The sequence below is a fragment of the Chaetodon auriga genome, chromosome 24 (genome assembly GCF_051107435.1).
Source record: "Chaetodon auriga isolate fChaAug3 chromosome 24, fChaAug3.hap1, whole genome shotgun sequence".
NCBI lineage: Eukaryota > Metazoa > Chordata > Actinopteri > Chaetodontiformes > Chaetodontidae > Chaetodon > Chaetodon auriga.
The window spans coordinates 16,548,366-16,563,974 of record NC_135097.1 but is presented as its reverse complement, the minus strand read 5'-3'; the positions used below and the strand labels follow the sequence as shown (position 1 = coordinate 16,563,974).

The window sequence follows — 15,609 nt, the reverse complement described above, 5'->3', positions numbered from 1 at the left end:
GGGCTAGCAGCTCAAGGTTAGGATACAATTGTCAGTGGAGAAGAAAGAGATACAAGAGGAGCAAAAAGGGAAAGAGAAGGAAGAAGGAAAGGGGTAAGGACACCAATAATGATAATAAACATTATTCATGTAGAATCTTTGATACACAAAATGCAGCTCAATAGTATTTACATAAAGAGAAACAGCTCAGATTGACGCCTAATTATAAAGAGTTACCTAAATATATTTAAAAAATGAGAACTTAATATTGAGATATCATTATTAAGCTCTGTGAGACTTCTTGAAGCTCCTGAAAAACAACTTTAGTTATTATATATGAAGAGGTTAACACTCAAAAAGCCAAGGTAATCAGCTTCATTAGGACTGTGATTAGGTTTAATGGACAGGGAGCAAACAACCAACCAATTGTGTAATTGAGGCTTTTAAAAACAAATAGAGCTTTGGTGACAAAGTGGGTGATAGATCAGAGCTGATGGACTTTTTGTCTCACGTATCATAAGATGTGGTGAACTCTAAGCACTACTTCTGTCTTGTTGTGATCAAACAGGATCAGAGGCTGCATTGAGGTCCCAGAGCAGCGAGCATGTAGATTAGATTTTCCAGGGTTATGTTAAGGACAGCAGGATGGGAATTGGTTTGACGTCATTTCAACAGTTCTTCCCTTGTCTTTGTTACGATCCAGCTTCCTCACACCAGCAAAGAGGTTCTGCCTCTGAGACCAGGCCCCGCTCCCAACGGCACCCAGCCGGTCAACATTGTGCGACCTCTGAGACCCGCTCCGTCTCCCCAGGGTGGTCCCCGGGCCCTCAAGGTGGTTCGCCCACCTCTGCCAGCTGGCAAACCGCCAGCAGCTCCACCCAAATCCCCCCAGACCCCACAGAGACTCAGCCCGCCCAAGAAACCTCTGCCGCTAAACCCTACACGATCTCCACTGGTAACCTCCCTTTTGACCCTCTTCTGAACTGTAATTGAAAATACTTTCAAACTCAAGAGATCCATTTTAATATACAAGGACATATATAGAATTGAAATGACAGCTGGACCCGCAAGTTTGCTGAAAACAAGATATTTGCAGCAGCTGTAATTATTCCTGGGGTGACGGTGAACAATGACCCACTTAGAGTAAGGACTCCAAATGGGATTAAAATCACTGACCAGTGCAGGTGATGTTAAAATGTCCCCTCTCCTCTAGTGAAAGAAATCCAGCCCAGCTTTAAGGTCAAATTTAACATCACAAGCAGTTTCAGGTCCTTGACCACAGTGAGTCCTTGTTGGGTGTAAAAACAAAGCTTTCTTACCTCTAGCAGAGCTCAGTCCTACCATGGCACCAACATCTGTAAAACATCAGGTCATGTTGGGTTCGGTGTTTCAACATGTACTGCATGTACACAGGTGAGGAGGCTAAACAGGGATTTGGTGCCTTCCACAGTCACAGAGCATGTGCACACATGTCTGGACTATAGAATTAGAGCTGAGCTTTCAATGTGTGGTTCATCAGTCATCTATTTATGGATAGAAAAAAAAACTATGTATAGATAATATGTATATTATTTTGGGCAACTCGCACACACTTAGGGTACGGTGTCAGACTGAAAAGCCCTAAAAGAACTAAAAGATCTTCACATTGCTCCTGACTGCAGCTAAATGCAGAATTTGTCAATGTATTTCAGTCCTATTGGCAAACACACAGAGCTAATGAGAAAACTATTGGACTGTCTTTGTCAGACTACTTTGTAGATGAATTTCAGAGATTTCTTCTGAACCCTGAAGAAGTAATGAATGTAAGTGCAGTATGATTCTTATCTGATTGCTTTCTTATTGATTGAGCCTCCAAACTGCTCTCATCAGTGCTCCTCTGTGAAGTGTAAAATGCCTTTGAATTAGATCATGTGTTGAATGGCATATTGTTTTTTCTTGTTTGTGTCAAATATCCAATATTTCATGAGAGTTTACTTTGTGATGTGATCTCAGAGCTGCGCTATAGTGCTTATTTTAATCTGCTACCTGTATGAAGTGGGACAAAAGTTCCTCTTATCAGTTAGCTGAACTGATTCCAGAGACAACCTGGATCCAGTCCAGTAAGAAACTGGAATGGAAATGTCCCTGCTGTGTCCATGTGCCATGGATTTAGTGTTGATTTCCATATTGGCGGTGATCCCACATAGAGAGACATCCTTTTTCTCCTGGTATTCTACCGCAGTTTGCAAAATGAGCACAAACGTATCATAATCTTGGTTGCTAACGCTGTGCGTAACTCCAGTCTGGCTGCTGTGTCTTGCTGTCCACTTGCATCTGAATGTCGAATAATCAAAATGTCAATAATCAATATTTCTGTTTGTTCTCTTTTAGTTAGTGTCTGAGCTGCAGCCCAGAACGTCGCCCTTCCCTCCTCAGAGGCCTCTCCCCCTCAGCCCAGCCAGAGGATCCTCCCCCACCGTGAGTCCGGCCCAGACCCAGGTGTCCAAACCCTCCCCGGGTCTGCTCGTCATGATGCCCCCGGCAGTGGGACCCAAACCTGTGGGCAAAGTCTCAGCCATCCCCCCTCTCAGAGCTCTCAGGTGGGCAAACACACATCCGACACATTCATCTAAAGGCAGCAGCTGCGCAAGATAAAACATGCAGAGAGGAGGAGAGAAATGATCATCTTGTGCTGCCATCTAAGAGCAGTGTAATAACTGATATCTCACTCACTGATGTCTCAACTGATATCTCAATCTTCATCTCTTATACACAAAAAGATAAAAATCATCTGTTTGATAAACACTATGGGAGAAATGATATCAAATGCGCGAGTGGACTCACTATGTGAAGCGAGGGCAAGCGCCCCTCGTGCCCAAAACCGTAATTAATTAGGGCTTCAACAGCAAAGTAAGTTTTAAAATCCATTGGTGGTGCCACCTGTGAGACCACTGAACAGTCTTCAACAGAAAGCTGTGGTTTTCCCTTCAACAGATAGTGGATCTCAACAGGAGCCCATTAGGGAGTAGAGGATGTTGGTAAGGAGGATGACAAAGCATATTGTCACCACGAGTTTTCAGGGCAAGCCAAATTACTAGAGTCTATCGCAAGGAGTGCAGCACACCGGATTCTGTCGAGATGAAGTAGCTCACAGCCTTGGCTCCGTATGATTGAGCAGCGTGGTGGCTCAGTGGCTGTCACCCCACTGTCGCCTCACAGCGAGAAGGTCCTGGCTTCAAATCCTGGGACGTGTGTGTGTGCAGGTGTCCTCCAGGGGCCTCTGCTTTCCGCCAGCATCAGACACATGTGTGTGAGGGTAATTGTCCTCAGCACTTGGTCGGTCCCTGGGTGCTGCACAGTGGCTGCTGGCGCTGAGGGTGGGTTAAAGTCAAGAATAATGGAACTGTGGAGTTCTGTGTAAACAACAGCAGAACATCTTCTACTTTAAAAGAATCACTCACCACTGTTTGTTCCTCCTCTGACTTTACCTTCTCTTGATGCTTTCTAATATCCAATGAGAGTATTCTTGTTCATAAATCAGGCACCTGCCTGTGTTTTTTTGTCACATCCTAGAATGCCAAGGTCTTTATCAGAGGCCTTTTACGACCCACTGATAAAAGAAAGAAATACTGCCTTGCGATATTCCGCTCTTTTCATCTGATGCCGTTTTCTGTTCAGGGTTGGTGTCAGCACATAAATGCTCCAAGTTTACAAACCACCTAATGCATGGACATGTGATATACATGACAGGCCCCCGGTCTAAAGGCTTGTACTCGCTTCTTCAGATGCAGAGTCATGCTTTTAGTTCCAAGCGGTTTACCTGTAAATGCAGTCAGGCAGGGAAACCTCAAGGTGATTGTTCTTCAGCTTTTATGGTTCCTCTGCTCCTCTAATGTAGCAGATGGATGAAAATATCTCTACATCTGGTTCTCTCTGGCAGTATCACAATCTGATCCCACATCAGATTTCACTCTTAACACCAGCTGTTGGCATAACTCTGGTCAGTTCGAAGACTAGATGAGAGTGAAGAGCAGGAGCAGCCTGTGTCAGACCTGAGGAATCCACAGCAAAACATGTACATGTGATGGAAGCAGCTCTCACAACATGTTCTGTTCTCAGAATAAAAACATGATCTTCACACTTACATGAATCTATGTTTCCGTATTGACCGTAATCTGCACCTCAATACCTTCTGCCTGTGGCTCCGAGCCCATTGGTTCCTGCTGAAGACATACAGAAATCTTTCAAAACAGGGAGCAAAAATAAGTTAATTTCTGCCAGGAAAAGAAGAAACTTGATGAAGTTAGAAATGCTAAATATAAAAATACTCCTGGCAAATCAAAATTATGAGCCACCAAGGCAAAGAGACACAGATGTGGGGTTCATACTTGATGAAGGGCTGAACAGGAGTGACGCTGCAGGTATGAACAGATTAGTTCACTGCTCGATAGCACCACCACAACACTATGGGCTATGGAGGTGTTACATTTTAGAGGTGGTGCACGTCAGCTACGACACAGCTATGGCAGCTGCATGAAGTAGTTAATAGTTGCTGTAATAATTCCTACTGTTCATTGTGTCTGTGAAGTGAAGAGGGGACAAAGTCCTCATTCTGCATAAAAATTCATTCTAAAGTTCAGCTGAAGCTAATGTGAGGCTTTAGCAGTCTGAAACGAATGAAATGGATTATGTGAAGCTTTATGTTATCAGATTCATATCTTCAGCTGAAGTAAAGAATGCATTTTCACACAGAACGAGGACTGTGGATTTATTTCATTGGGAGCATGTTGGGCGGGAGAGATCATTTCAGGGCCAGAGTGGTCAGAAAGAACAGCCTTCAAACAATGTGAACCTTTATCCTTTAGACTGTCAGCTTGTCCAGATACCCAATCAGCCTCAGCTGGGCTTTATGTTCCGTGCTATTTAGCATACGTTAGCATGCCAACGTGTCAGACCACTTCACCACGCTCACCGTCTTTGTTTATATCTTCAGAATTTCACCACATTTATTCTAAAACATCAGGAAGTCAGTATGCTTTAGCAGTTTAATCTTAACCTACAATCTCCTCTTTTTTTCTTTCTCTTTACAGACCAGTCCCAGGTGCCAAACCAAACACAGCCTCGCCTCCACCACGAAAATGACCTTCTCCTGCCCCCTCCCACCTCCGTGGAGGCAGCAGCTGACAGCTTATTTGCACTAAAGAGACTTTGGCTGGTAAACCACAGAGCTGTCGCACATACCAGAGAAGGACAAACACAAAGTTAAAAACGGAGGCACGAAAGAACAAACAGGATTCGTACCAGTTCAGACTTCAAAATGAAACTTTCCCCCCCCTCTCCCTTCGATTTTGACCCCTCCACCCTCCTCCTCCTCCTCCCAGCGCATTAACATTAACCACAATGACGCGGTTTTGCACGGAGGCCTTGCAGACTGAGACAAGTGTTATCGCTGGGGGGCGGTCACATTTGCCAAATCAATTTTTTTAGGATTATTGTTTGTTTTTTTTTCAAACTGTTAATGTTGTCTGTGTATTAAAAAAAAAAAATGCATTTTGTAATGACTGTTGTTTTGTTTACAGTTTGTTTTACGTCACGTTTTATGATTTGTGTTACGTGCCAAAGAGGTCTCTTCATAGCTGGGGTGTGTCCCGAACGCTTTAAATCTTCTTATGTCACGTTAAGTTTACCACGAGTCAACTCCTCCATCTTTTTAGGTTTTATAATTTATTTTATTGTACGAAGAATGTCTAAAATACAAATCTGGAGATACGGTAGCCTATCAGGAGGAAGGAGAGCCAATCACACAGCAGCTTCTTTTCAGCACTGTTTACATGGTGGAGGATTTGATGGATGCTTGGGGCTTGCAGGACACACCCCACGCGCTCATGTCGATTTTAGTGTCTTTTGCTGTGTTATGACTTTTCAATTGTTACATAAAATATTTTTACAAAACGATCAAGTTTCTTTCATTCCGTCTTGTTTTTTCATTCCAACTTGAACAGTTTCCTGGAAATTTATATGCGACGACGCCGTGTGGATGTAATTGAAGAGGACAAACGGGATGCAAATGAATGAGCTACTGCAAGTCAGGTGAAATTAAACCTGTCGTGTAATCTTGAGGCCAAAGTCTTTCAAACCATCTGGTCCAAAATATGAGACGTGGTGTTTGTTGAAAGTCCTCCTGAGTTTCTCAGATGACACGTACGGAATGACGATGTTGCTGGTTTGCGCTTTTCTTCACCCCCTCAGTGTTGGTGTTTTCTCAAAGGTCCAGTTGGGGTTTCCACAAGCTTCAAGTGTATCCCTCAGGTATTTGTGCTCCTTCTCTTGGACCTGGACACTTGTTGGTACACTATCAGCTCAGTGTTCTGGGTTCTGATGACTCCTAACTTGTGCCCCAGTGTGCTTTGAGAGTCAAAGAGTAAATATTGGTCTTTGTGTGGGTTTCTTGTATACTTCAATGTGGAGGCTCCTGTCCTCTTCAGTGAGTACAGCATCATCCAAAAAGACCGAGCTGCTGTTCCTGACGTCCTCTAATGTGAGTGTGATGATATTGTCCACTGAGTTGATGTGTGATGGGTTGCACTTCCTGGGTTTTGGTTTTGACCGGTGTGCTGATACCTAAACCAGAGGCTCGATGGAAACACAACACTAAATTGTTGGAGTGATCCATGAAAACAAACATTTTGAGAATTTGAGAGCACTTTGTGCCAATGTTTTAAATGTTTTACTTGAATATAACAAAACAACAATTCACTGCGCTGGACAATGAGCTCATTACAACAATTCTCTCTTTTCTGTGAAACATTTGTTTCCTCTTGTTCGTGGACAAACCTCCCAACTTTCCATACTTAAAGAGCAATTTGACACCAGACTGAAAATCAGGGTTTGGCTGCCCTCTTCGGTTGAACATTTCAAGCCTATGTGACCTCCGATCACAGCCAGCATCACCGTTAGGTGTGAAACAGTTTTAAGGGTGTTCAGAAATGAGCTCTATTACACTCAGTTTTGCTCCATTATACTCAATTAGCAGAGACATTTTTACTATATGGACATTCGGATTCAAGTCTGTTTCCAGGAGCTGAGGAGTACAACTCCATATTTCAAACAAGTTGCCTACAGTCTTTCGTGTCTGATGAGTGCCCTCAAGTGATGTCACTGGACTCAGTTGGAGGTCAAGACGACAAGTTTGAAGACGAAAAAAAAAAGCCTCTGTGGTTTGTGGAGCTCAAGGTGATATTAGCTGCCACTAGCATAACACACCCAAATCTCTATGACAAAACCGTTGGTGGTCGAGTTGCAGTGTGGGTAATGTAGGTGTCAGGTTTTGACACGGAAGAAGAATTTATCTGTTCCAGAAGCAAAGCCAGAAGTTATCAGTCCATTGACAAGAAATACAGTTCATCTAAAAGATTTTTTTGCTGTTTCTGACCACTGGATTGTTGTTTTTTAATGCAGACCAGCCAACTGAAGTTCAGTGTTTTCTCTATGAAAAGGTTTTTGTTGGCATGGAGGTCTGAGGAACTGTAGGCTTTCGGTGTCTTACTCAAGGGCACCGGTGGAAAAACAGAATCCAGGTCCTGTGGTTGAAGAACTGTCTTTCCTTATTCTCGCCTACAGCCTCATGAGTTACACCACTGTACAAAGAACAGAATTAGGAAGTGGGATGTACAAGACCTCAGTAATTCCTGTAGAACCGAAGGCTGAGAAATGCCTCCTCTTAAGTCAGTCCTCATTATTGTCTTAGTGCCAGTGTTCCTTTTGAAACAGAGTCACACTCATTTTGTCTCACAGTAGTGTCATGATGATCTTATAGTTTCTGGCTGATGAGCGAGTATGAAGGTTTTACATCGTGGGGAGTCTCCACTCTCACCTTCTCTTAATGGATTCCACTCTGTTGGAAATGAGATATCTGCGAGAGGCAGCTCTCTTCTCCCTGGAGACTAATGCATTTGGAGAGTCCACGGTTCGAGTGGAACGCTATCGGACAGCAAGGAGGAATGGCCTCGTGGGGAGATATATCGATGTAGACGTTTTCCTAGCCCATTACCAGGGCACCCGGTGCCCAAACAAACCTGTGGGGTGGATTCTGTGCCAGACAGCAGACGTGATCTAAATGAAAAGAGCTGAGTTTTTCCAGGACCACTGTCTATAAATCAAGGTCTGTACAGCCGCAGGCCTGCAGGGAGTTGAATAAATACGCTAATGTCTTTCCTCAGGCTAGCCTTCAGTCGATGAGTTACAGAAATGAAGTGTGGGGTTTCTAAAAACAGCAGCCAGCCAGGTGTTGGTGCTTCTACAGTACATTCAGGTTAACGGCAACAGAGAGAAAGTCCAGATGTCACATCAGAGCTAGCCGATGTTACGCCACTTTCTTTTCAAAGACAGTTATGGAGTTTCAAATCAATATCCTAAAATAAATGAGTATCCACAGCACTTGCTATTAAAATACTCTTTTGTCATTTTACAACATTCAATCCAACACCAAGCAAGGCATGTATCATCGACATTCAAAACCAAAATCATCATCTCCTCATCTGCTGCCACTATAGTCAAGGTTTGGTTAGATGTAGGCACATCAACTACTTGAAATTTCATGATTTGGGTTTCTTGCCAGTTAAATGTAAATCATCCTGATGGTGCTGTTTGTCTTAGGAAGACAACCTCATTAATTTGTTAGCATTCAAAAAGCTATAAAGCTCCCATGAAGCTTTACCAGTGTGGCACTCCATCCTTACTGTTTCGCTCTCATCAATGATCTCCACCAATGCTCCCATCTAACTTTTTATCTTTAATCACTACGTTCCGAAATCTGGAATCTGCCTGTTACATGTTTATATTTCCTGTGCAGAAGATATATTATATATTACATGTATATATGTTGGCATAAATCAGTCTGATAATGACACAGGACGAAATGTTTGAGGTCATCAAAAGCTTTCATCCTCTGCAGAGCATGAACCTTCACAGCACATTTCGTTGCAGTCTGGCTGGTAAAGCAGCGAGACCTTGTGTCATTCACAGGTGTTATTTGTAGGGAGACCAGCTTCTTTGTTGCTTCAGTGAGCCGAGTTTAAAGTTATTCAGTCTGTGCTCCATCGTTTTCAGAGGACTGTTTTTGCTCTTTGATGGAACCTTTTGGCCCCTTGCATAAACTGTGTTAATGTTGTTGTCCCTCATTGACTCAGCTGACTAATAGCAGCTTTTATGCAGGCCTCAGATGAAAACAGTTCACAAATTGTCACGCTCAGAGCCTTATGAACCGAGAACACACAATCTCTCTGACTATGCTTCAGATCAAACTAAAGACAAAACTACCACACACTTTTTCATCTCCTTGGCTGCAAGGCCATAGCCTGCGATGACATCACCAAAGAGGAGCCTCAGGCTGATCTGGACTCACATCAGAGTGCATTTGCCTGACATGCCTCTTACTACTCTTTGGATCATGCGTTTACCTCACACACACACACACACACACACACACACACACACACACACACACACACACACACACACACACACAGCTGCAGCATGCAGTCAGAGAGCATCCAGCAAGTTTACACACCTTAAAATGTTCTTAACCCTGTAAAAATGCTTGAGAACTCAGGCTCCCCATCTGTGCACCTTTGCTGAATTTGATTACCATGGAATATTACATTAAAGACATTTGGCAGTTAATAAGTGGTATGGTGGTGTTTTACTAATGGCCACAAGGTGAGGCTATTTTACCGCGTCATGCATGTGCTGGAGAACTTGTCGATCAAGTTCCATTTTATTAAAGTAAACAGAGTTGTAGAAAGATCATGTCGAATTGTATGAACTGTTCAAATGCACTTGTAAAATGCGGCTGTATGCACAACATTTCCAAAACTGGTTGAAATTGAATTTGGAGTTGAATAGTTTGGAATAGTAGAATAGGAGTAGAATAGTTCTATTAAATCCATCAAGCCACGCCGTCAAGAGTTCAGTAACCAGTACAAATGGAAAGTGGTACCCACAAACGATGTTGATCAGGGTCATATGCCAAAAAAAAACGAGCAAAAAATGTGTTTAGCAAAAAAATCCAGATGAGGGTAGACTTTTAGTGGGCAAATGGGCGTGGCCAAAATCAGACACTGACATTCGTGTCACATGGTGCAGAGATAGGGGTTAGAGAATGTAAACTGTGAAAAGTGAAAATGATTTTGAATGTGTTATTCCTCTCCTCAGGCAGTCTCCTCCCAAACATCCCTCCTGTAAACAGATATCTTACTGTATTTTTAAGTTACAAGAAGCTTTGCTTTTAAAAAAAAAAACAAAAACAAAATCTTGTGTCTCAATTCTGAAATGTTTGCTGAAATGTTTTAGGATTAAAGAGAAGGTGCCAGCATGGATTCAATATCTCATGTACACTCACAGAATCTGATATTTCTAACGGTACCACTTCACATTTTAGCAGCTATCTACACCCTTGAAATTCCCCACTGTTCCTTTTCAAGCTCTTCTTTTTCATCCAAGCTGATTGACATCTTTGAGGTTTCTCTTCTGCTGTATGAGTAAAGCCTGCTGCATATGTTCTTTCTATTTCAGTGCAGCGCTCAATGTACAAGGACCCGCTTCTGCTGCTTCAGAGGGATCAGTACTTGACTGTGCCTCAGCTCAAGTCCAAAATATATCTTTCCACAAGCTTTTCATGAAAGCTTCACATGAAACAGCAGTATCACTTATGAACCCGCAATTTCAATGCACATCTTGTTGTTGCCTTCACGGCCTCTCCTTCCATCCTCCATTCTGTCTTCATCAACTGGCAATACATTGTTTAAACTGCCAGAATTAGTGTGAAGTGCACAGTGTGATAAAATGTTAATCAAGGTGGAGGATGAACTGTTTACAGATATCAGAGCATATTACCTATTGCAGTGGTTCCCAGCTTAGGGGTCAGGACCCCTAAGCGGAGAGTAATGTTCTGCTGCACAAAATTGTCTGCTTTTGCTTTTGCTGTGAAATACATAATTGCTTTACTTCTCTTGGGATCATATTAACAACACACCTTCAGACTAAAAGTAACTCTAAATAGCATCTAAATATCCCTCTGTACATATATAAATATCCAGAACATTTAGAGCTATAAAACTACCTTCTCCATCTGTCAGAAGTTAGAGATATTGCAGAGGTAGTACTAAATCACTCAAAGCATGTACACGCAATCCAATCTTAATCAATCCAGCTGGCCACACAGGCTGCATAAGGATTTGCATTCATGTGGGCTTTTGGTGCATAGCTGTGACTCAAAACATATTTTTATGCTTCAAGATTATTTTCTTCCACTTTATGTGAGTAACTACAGTGATTGTACAGTACTGGGCTCTAAGCACTGGCACACAGGTGAGCTACACTCAACACAGCCACTGAACGCATCCTGTGGAGACACAGTGTAAGACTTTCATTCAGCTGCTGTCCATAATGAGGCTCATCACTTTAGTATTTTGGAAAAATACAACAAAAAGACTTTTTAAAAAAAGGTGTTGGCTCATATTGTCCTCTTCAGAACTCGACACCTGATATTTTATAACAAAGTATTAAACGGCAATGGAAAAATGGTCCGGGGAATTATCAGCTGAATCTGCAGCAGATTTACGGAGATTTATTGTGAGTTTCGGCTCACTGTTGAGTGATTTGACCCACAATTTAGCAGTTTTGGTTCAGTCTCATCACTTTCATAGCATCCTTTTTGGCCACAGACAGCCGTGGTTTTCAGAGAAAAAAGCTCTAAAAATCTATTACACGCTACCTGCGCAGCACCAAGCAGCGGACAGACTAGCTGGTGAACACAGCCGTGAACACACAGAGTTGATGGAGACCAAAACAGAGTTCAAAAGAGAGTAAATATTGAACTTATATTCATCAGGTGGATGCAAACACAACTCCATATGAATGCTAATGCTGCTCTGTCACTGTTGGCTTTCTACATTAGCAACTATTTGCTAACAAGTTCACCATATCAACTCTTGTGTTGACAATTTGTTTCTGCTGCCCCTCGGATGGAAATGTCAGTTACCGTTCGTTTTCCATTGTTTTCTCAGCATCCACTCTTTGTGTCTGTACCTAACCTGCACCTCTATCCTCCTCACTGACAGATGTTGTCCTCTGTGTCGGAGAGTCTTCACCTTTGATTTTTAAGTAGTAAGTGGTTGAAATCAAGATACACTTCTGTGTAACTGGGTAATTCATGTACACTGTAGTCTTTGTGCTTGGATCTCATCATCCCCTTACTGTTCAATAGTGATGTGTGTGTGTGTGTGTGTGTGTGTGTGTGTGTGTTTGTGCTTGTGTTCGTTCACATGCTCATACCTGATCAGTGGCTTTTTTTTTTTTTTTTTTACGAGTTACCCCCATGTTACAAGGTTTGATTTTATGGGGTATAAGAAAACCTTTTTAAAAATGTACAGTAGGCATATATCTCAGCATTTCTTTCGTTTCTGTGAAGAAAACTAGATGAAATTGTCATGTATAAAGTTTAGATTTTATTTAAGATATAAACTTAAAAAAAAAATCTCATAGGAGCAGAAGCTACAGTATATCCACAGAGCCTCAGCTTCTGAAACAGCCTGGCCCTGCATTAGAAAACAGGCAATCTCTATGTCATGAAAGCACGAAACATGCATTATTCAACAGAACTGCATGAAAAATGGCAGCAATGCTGGTGGGAAATCGCCAATACACATTAAGAAATAATATGTATATAATGTGTGCAACAGTGTGCAAACCTCTACTATTTCCTTTTCAACCAAACACAAACCCCATTCAGAAAAACTGTGCTTTCTGAATGGAGCATCCAAACCTATTTCTCCGTCACTGTTAATACAGTAAAAATGAGAAGAAGAAAAAAAATTCATGCTCAATAAACAAAAACAAATAGTTGGGAAAATGTTGATAATAATAATATTGCTGAGTTTTGGGGAAGTGTGTCTAAAATGATGCACTGAGCTTCAAAATCATTAAGGTGAAACATGAGGGGAATTTCAGGGTTGATGCTGTTCCATATATTAATCATAATTATTGACAACTGGAGTGAGTCCCACGATTGGTTAGTTTACAAGGAGACAAGCCAGTCAATCTGTTCCGTATTTAGTCAACCACCTGCAGATGCAAATACGACAACTAATAGTTTTTCATCATGCATGACCATGTAATATTTATAATGTAGAATTATGTAATTCTATTTAGCGTGAAGCAAAATGTCACTGTGTTCAAGGTCCTCAGCTGGTGACTAAACTCTGCCACAGTTTAATGAACCCATTATCAAATCAGTCAATGCATATAAAAATCCTTGAACACAGATTTGAAAAAAATCTCAAAATATAACACAAAGTTTTTATGCCCGGCTGATGTGTTGCTGGGGACGTTGGCGTATTGATAAAAGCAAAATGCGAGAAAGCACAATGGAAACAGCCTTGGTGAATAAATCATGACATACAACTCAGATTCCAAAAAAGTTGGAAACCTGTATAAAATATAAACAAAGCCTTTGCTCATCCCTTTTGACTTATACTCAATTGAAAACAGCACAAAGACAAAATACTTAATGTTTGACCTCATCAGCTTCATTGATTTTTGTAAATATATCCTTATTCTGAAATTGATGCAGCTACATGTTTCAAACAAGTTGGGACAGGAGCAGCTAAAGACTGGGAAAGTTGTGAAAATGCTCCAAAAACACTTGTTTGGAACATTCCACAGGTAAACAGGTTCATTGGTAACAGGTGATAGTAACATGATTGGGTATGAAAGGAGCATCCTTTAAAGGCTCAGTCATATGACAGCGTGATCAGCCTCCTGAGGTCATGGATGTTACAACATATTAATATGTCTGGAACACTGCATGGAGGAGGCTTACTTTCTGTTTGCCAGAAGAATGTTGTTGTGCAGTTCCAGTGAAAGCTCCAGTGCCATCATATCCCTTTCAGATGTTTTGTAATCCAGCCTTGAACTACAATGTCTTTTTGGAGACTTTGCAAAACAAATCCACGATGACAAATCCAACACTTAATGTTTTCTGTGATTTTTTTCCAAGTTGAACACAGTTGTTTAACAGATGCATAATCCAAATACCTGCATGTACTGAGCGCAAGGGCACAGCACTGGTTGTTGGGTCATCTGAAGTTAACTTTTCAACTCATAAGTCATTTTTGCAAAATGATTCTGAACATGCTGTAACTTATCTGCTCCCAGTTATGTATCACCAATAGGCAAAGCAGTACTAAATTGCACAAGTCTCCACCAATAGACTATTCATGGTCTGTCCTCTACAGCCCCTGACAAGCTCTTAAAACAACAGAACACCACAAGCTGTCACTGTCTGAGTTCTTCAACCTCCACACAAACTTCACTCTGCAGACTGAAAATGATCTCCTGTACAGTGTCTGCATTGGAAATGAGAGTGATCTCTTGAGAGGTCTTTCATAAGTCATAGTGATGAAACTAGATTTTTGTTCTTGCTTGCTGGATGCATGTCTGCCACAGCACATCCTGGTCCTCTGCTCGCATGTTTGAAATTAATTTTATTTAAGATTGAGCCTTGTTCAGGATCAGTCGGAATGAGGGGGAGATGAGTGTGTGATTAATTATATACGGAGTACATGTACACTGGATTGAATTGCTCAAGCAGCCAGCTCCATCCTGTTGTTTTCCTGTCCTAATCCACATTTCTGCTCAAGGAAATTCACTCTGCTGCCTAAGAGGAGGAAATATTGAACTGTATGCCAAGCACCAGAGCAGAACATCAAATGTGATGTGATGTACAGATGTGTAATAATATCTTTCACTTTGTTCACTGCCTACTGTGATGTCTTTAATGCCCCATTCATTTCATGTGAGAATTGATGTTAAGTGCCAGTTTGTTGCATTCATATCAACGACCAGTTAATTAATTTAATCAGGAATAAGACTCAGATTTTTCTGAAAGCTCTAATAATTCTGACTTGGTGGTTAAAAACCCCCAGAGGTCATTCATTATCCATTTCTGAATAAGATGAACTTGAAAAAAAAAAAATAAAATAAAAAAAAAAAATCAAACAACTTGAAAACCCAACAGAGGAAAGCCAGAACGACCAAAGAAAGTATAAATTCCAAATAAATGAAACTGTATAATAAGAAAACTCTTGACACAGACTTCACAAAGAAAATTGTCACCATGATATTATAAATCTAGTAAATAGTTGGCAAATTAAATTAAACAAAATAAAGAAAAAAAAAACATTAAAAACGCAGCAGTGAAGCCCACGTATTCACCAGAAGAGAAAAATAAAAACTTCATTGATTTTTATGCCAATCTGTATTCATCAGAAAAGAACTCAAGTCAAGAGGACATCAATTCAACTTACGAAAGAACAAACCAAAATACAACATGCTTGATTCACTAGTAGCACAGGACGTGCTTTCCACTGGCTTCCCTGCTGAATTTTACACATTTCTGGTCTGCTAACAGACATATAAAAGACTAATAACTAAAACAAAACAAAGTTAAAATTACTCTCCTTGGTGTGAATGTAATTATCACCAAAGCACTCAGAATAGAAAAAGTAATTTCATCCATAATTAATTCAGATCAAACCAGCTTCATCCAAGGTCGACACTCATCCAGTAACATGCAGACTTTTTCATTTAATG

General features: G+C 41.2%; 1 protein-coding gene across 1 annotated transcript in view; it reads left to right on the top strand.

The window, feature by feature from the left end:
- The window catches only part of adam19a (ADAM metallopeptidase domain 19a), a 166,011-nt gene extending 160,105 nt beyond the window's left edge, over positions 1 to 5,906 (top strand). Inside the window, exons 21-23 of the mRNA XM_076725023.1 lie at positions 683 to 934; positions 2,350 to 2,558; positions 5,049 to 5,906. Of these exons, the coding sequence (XP_076581138.1) occupies positions 683 to 934; positions 2,350 to 2,558; positions 5,049 to 5,100 (513 nt within the window). The 3' untranslated portion in view covers positions 5,101 to 5,906. The remainder of the gene's footprint in view (positions 1 to 682; positions 935 to 2,349; positions 2,559 to 5,048) is intronic.
- Positions 5,907 to 15,609: the final 9,703 nt, after the last annotated feature.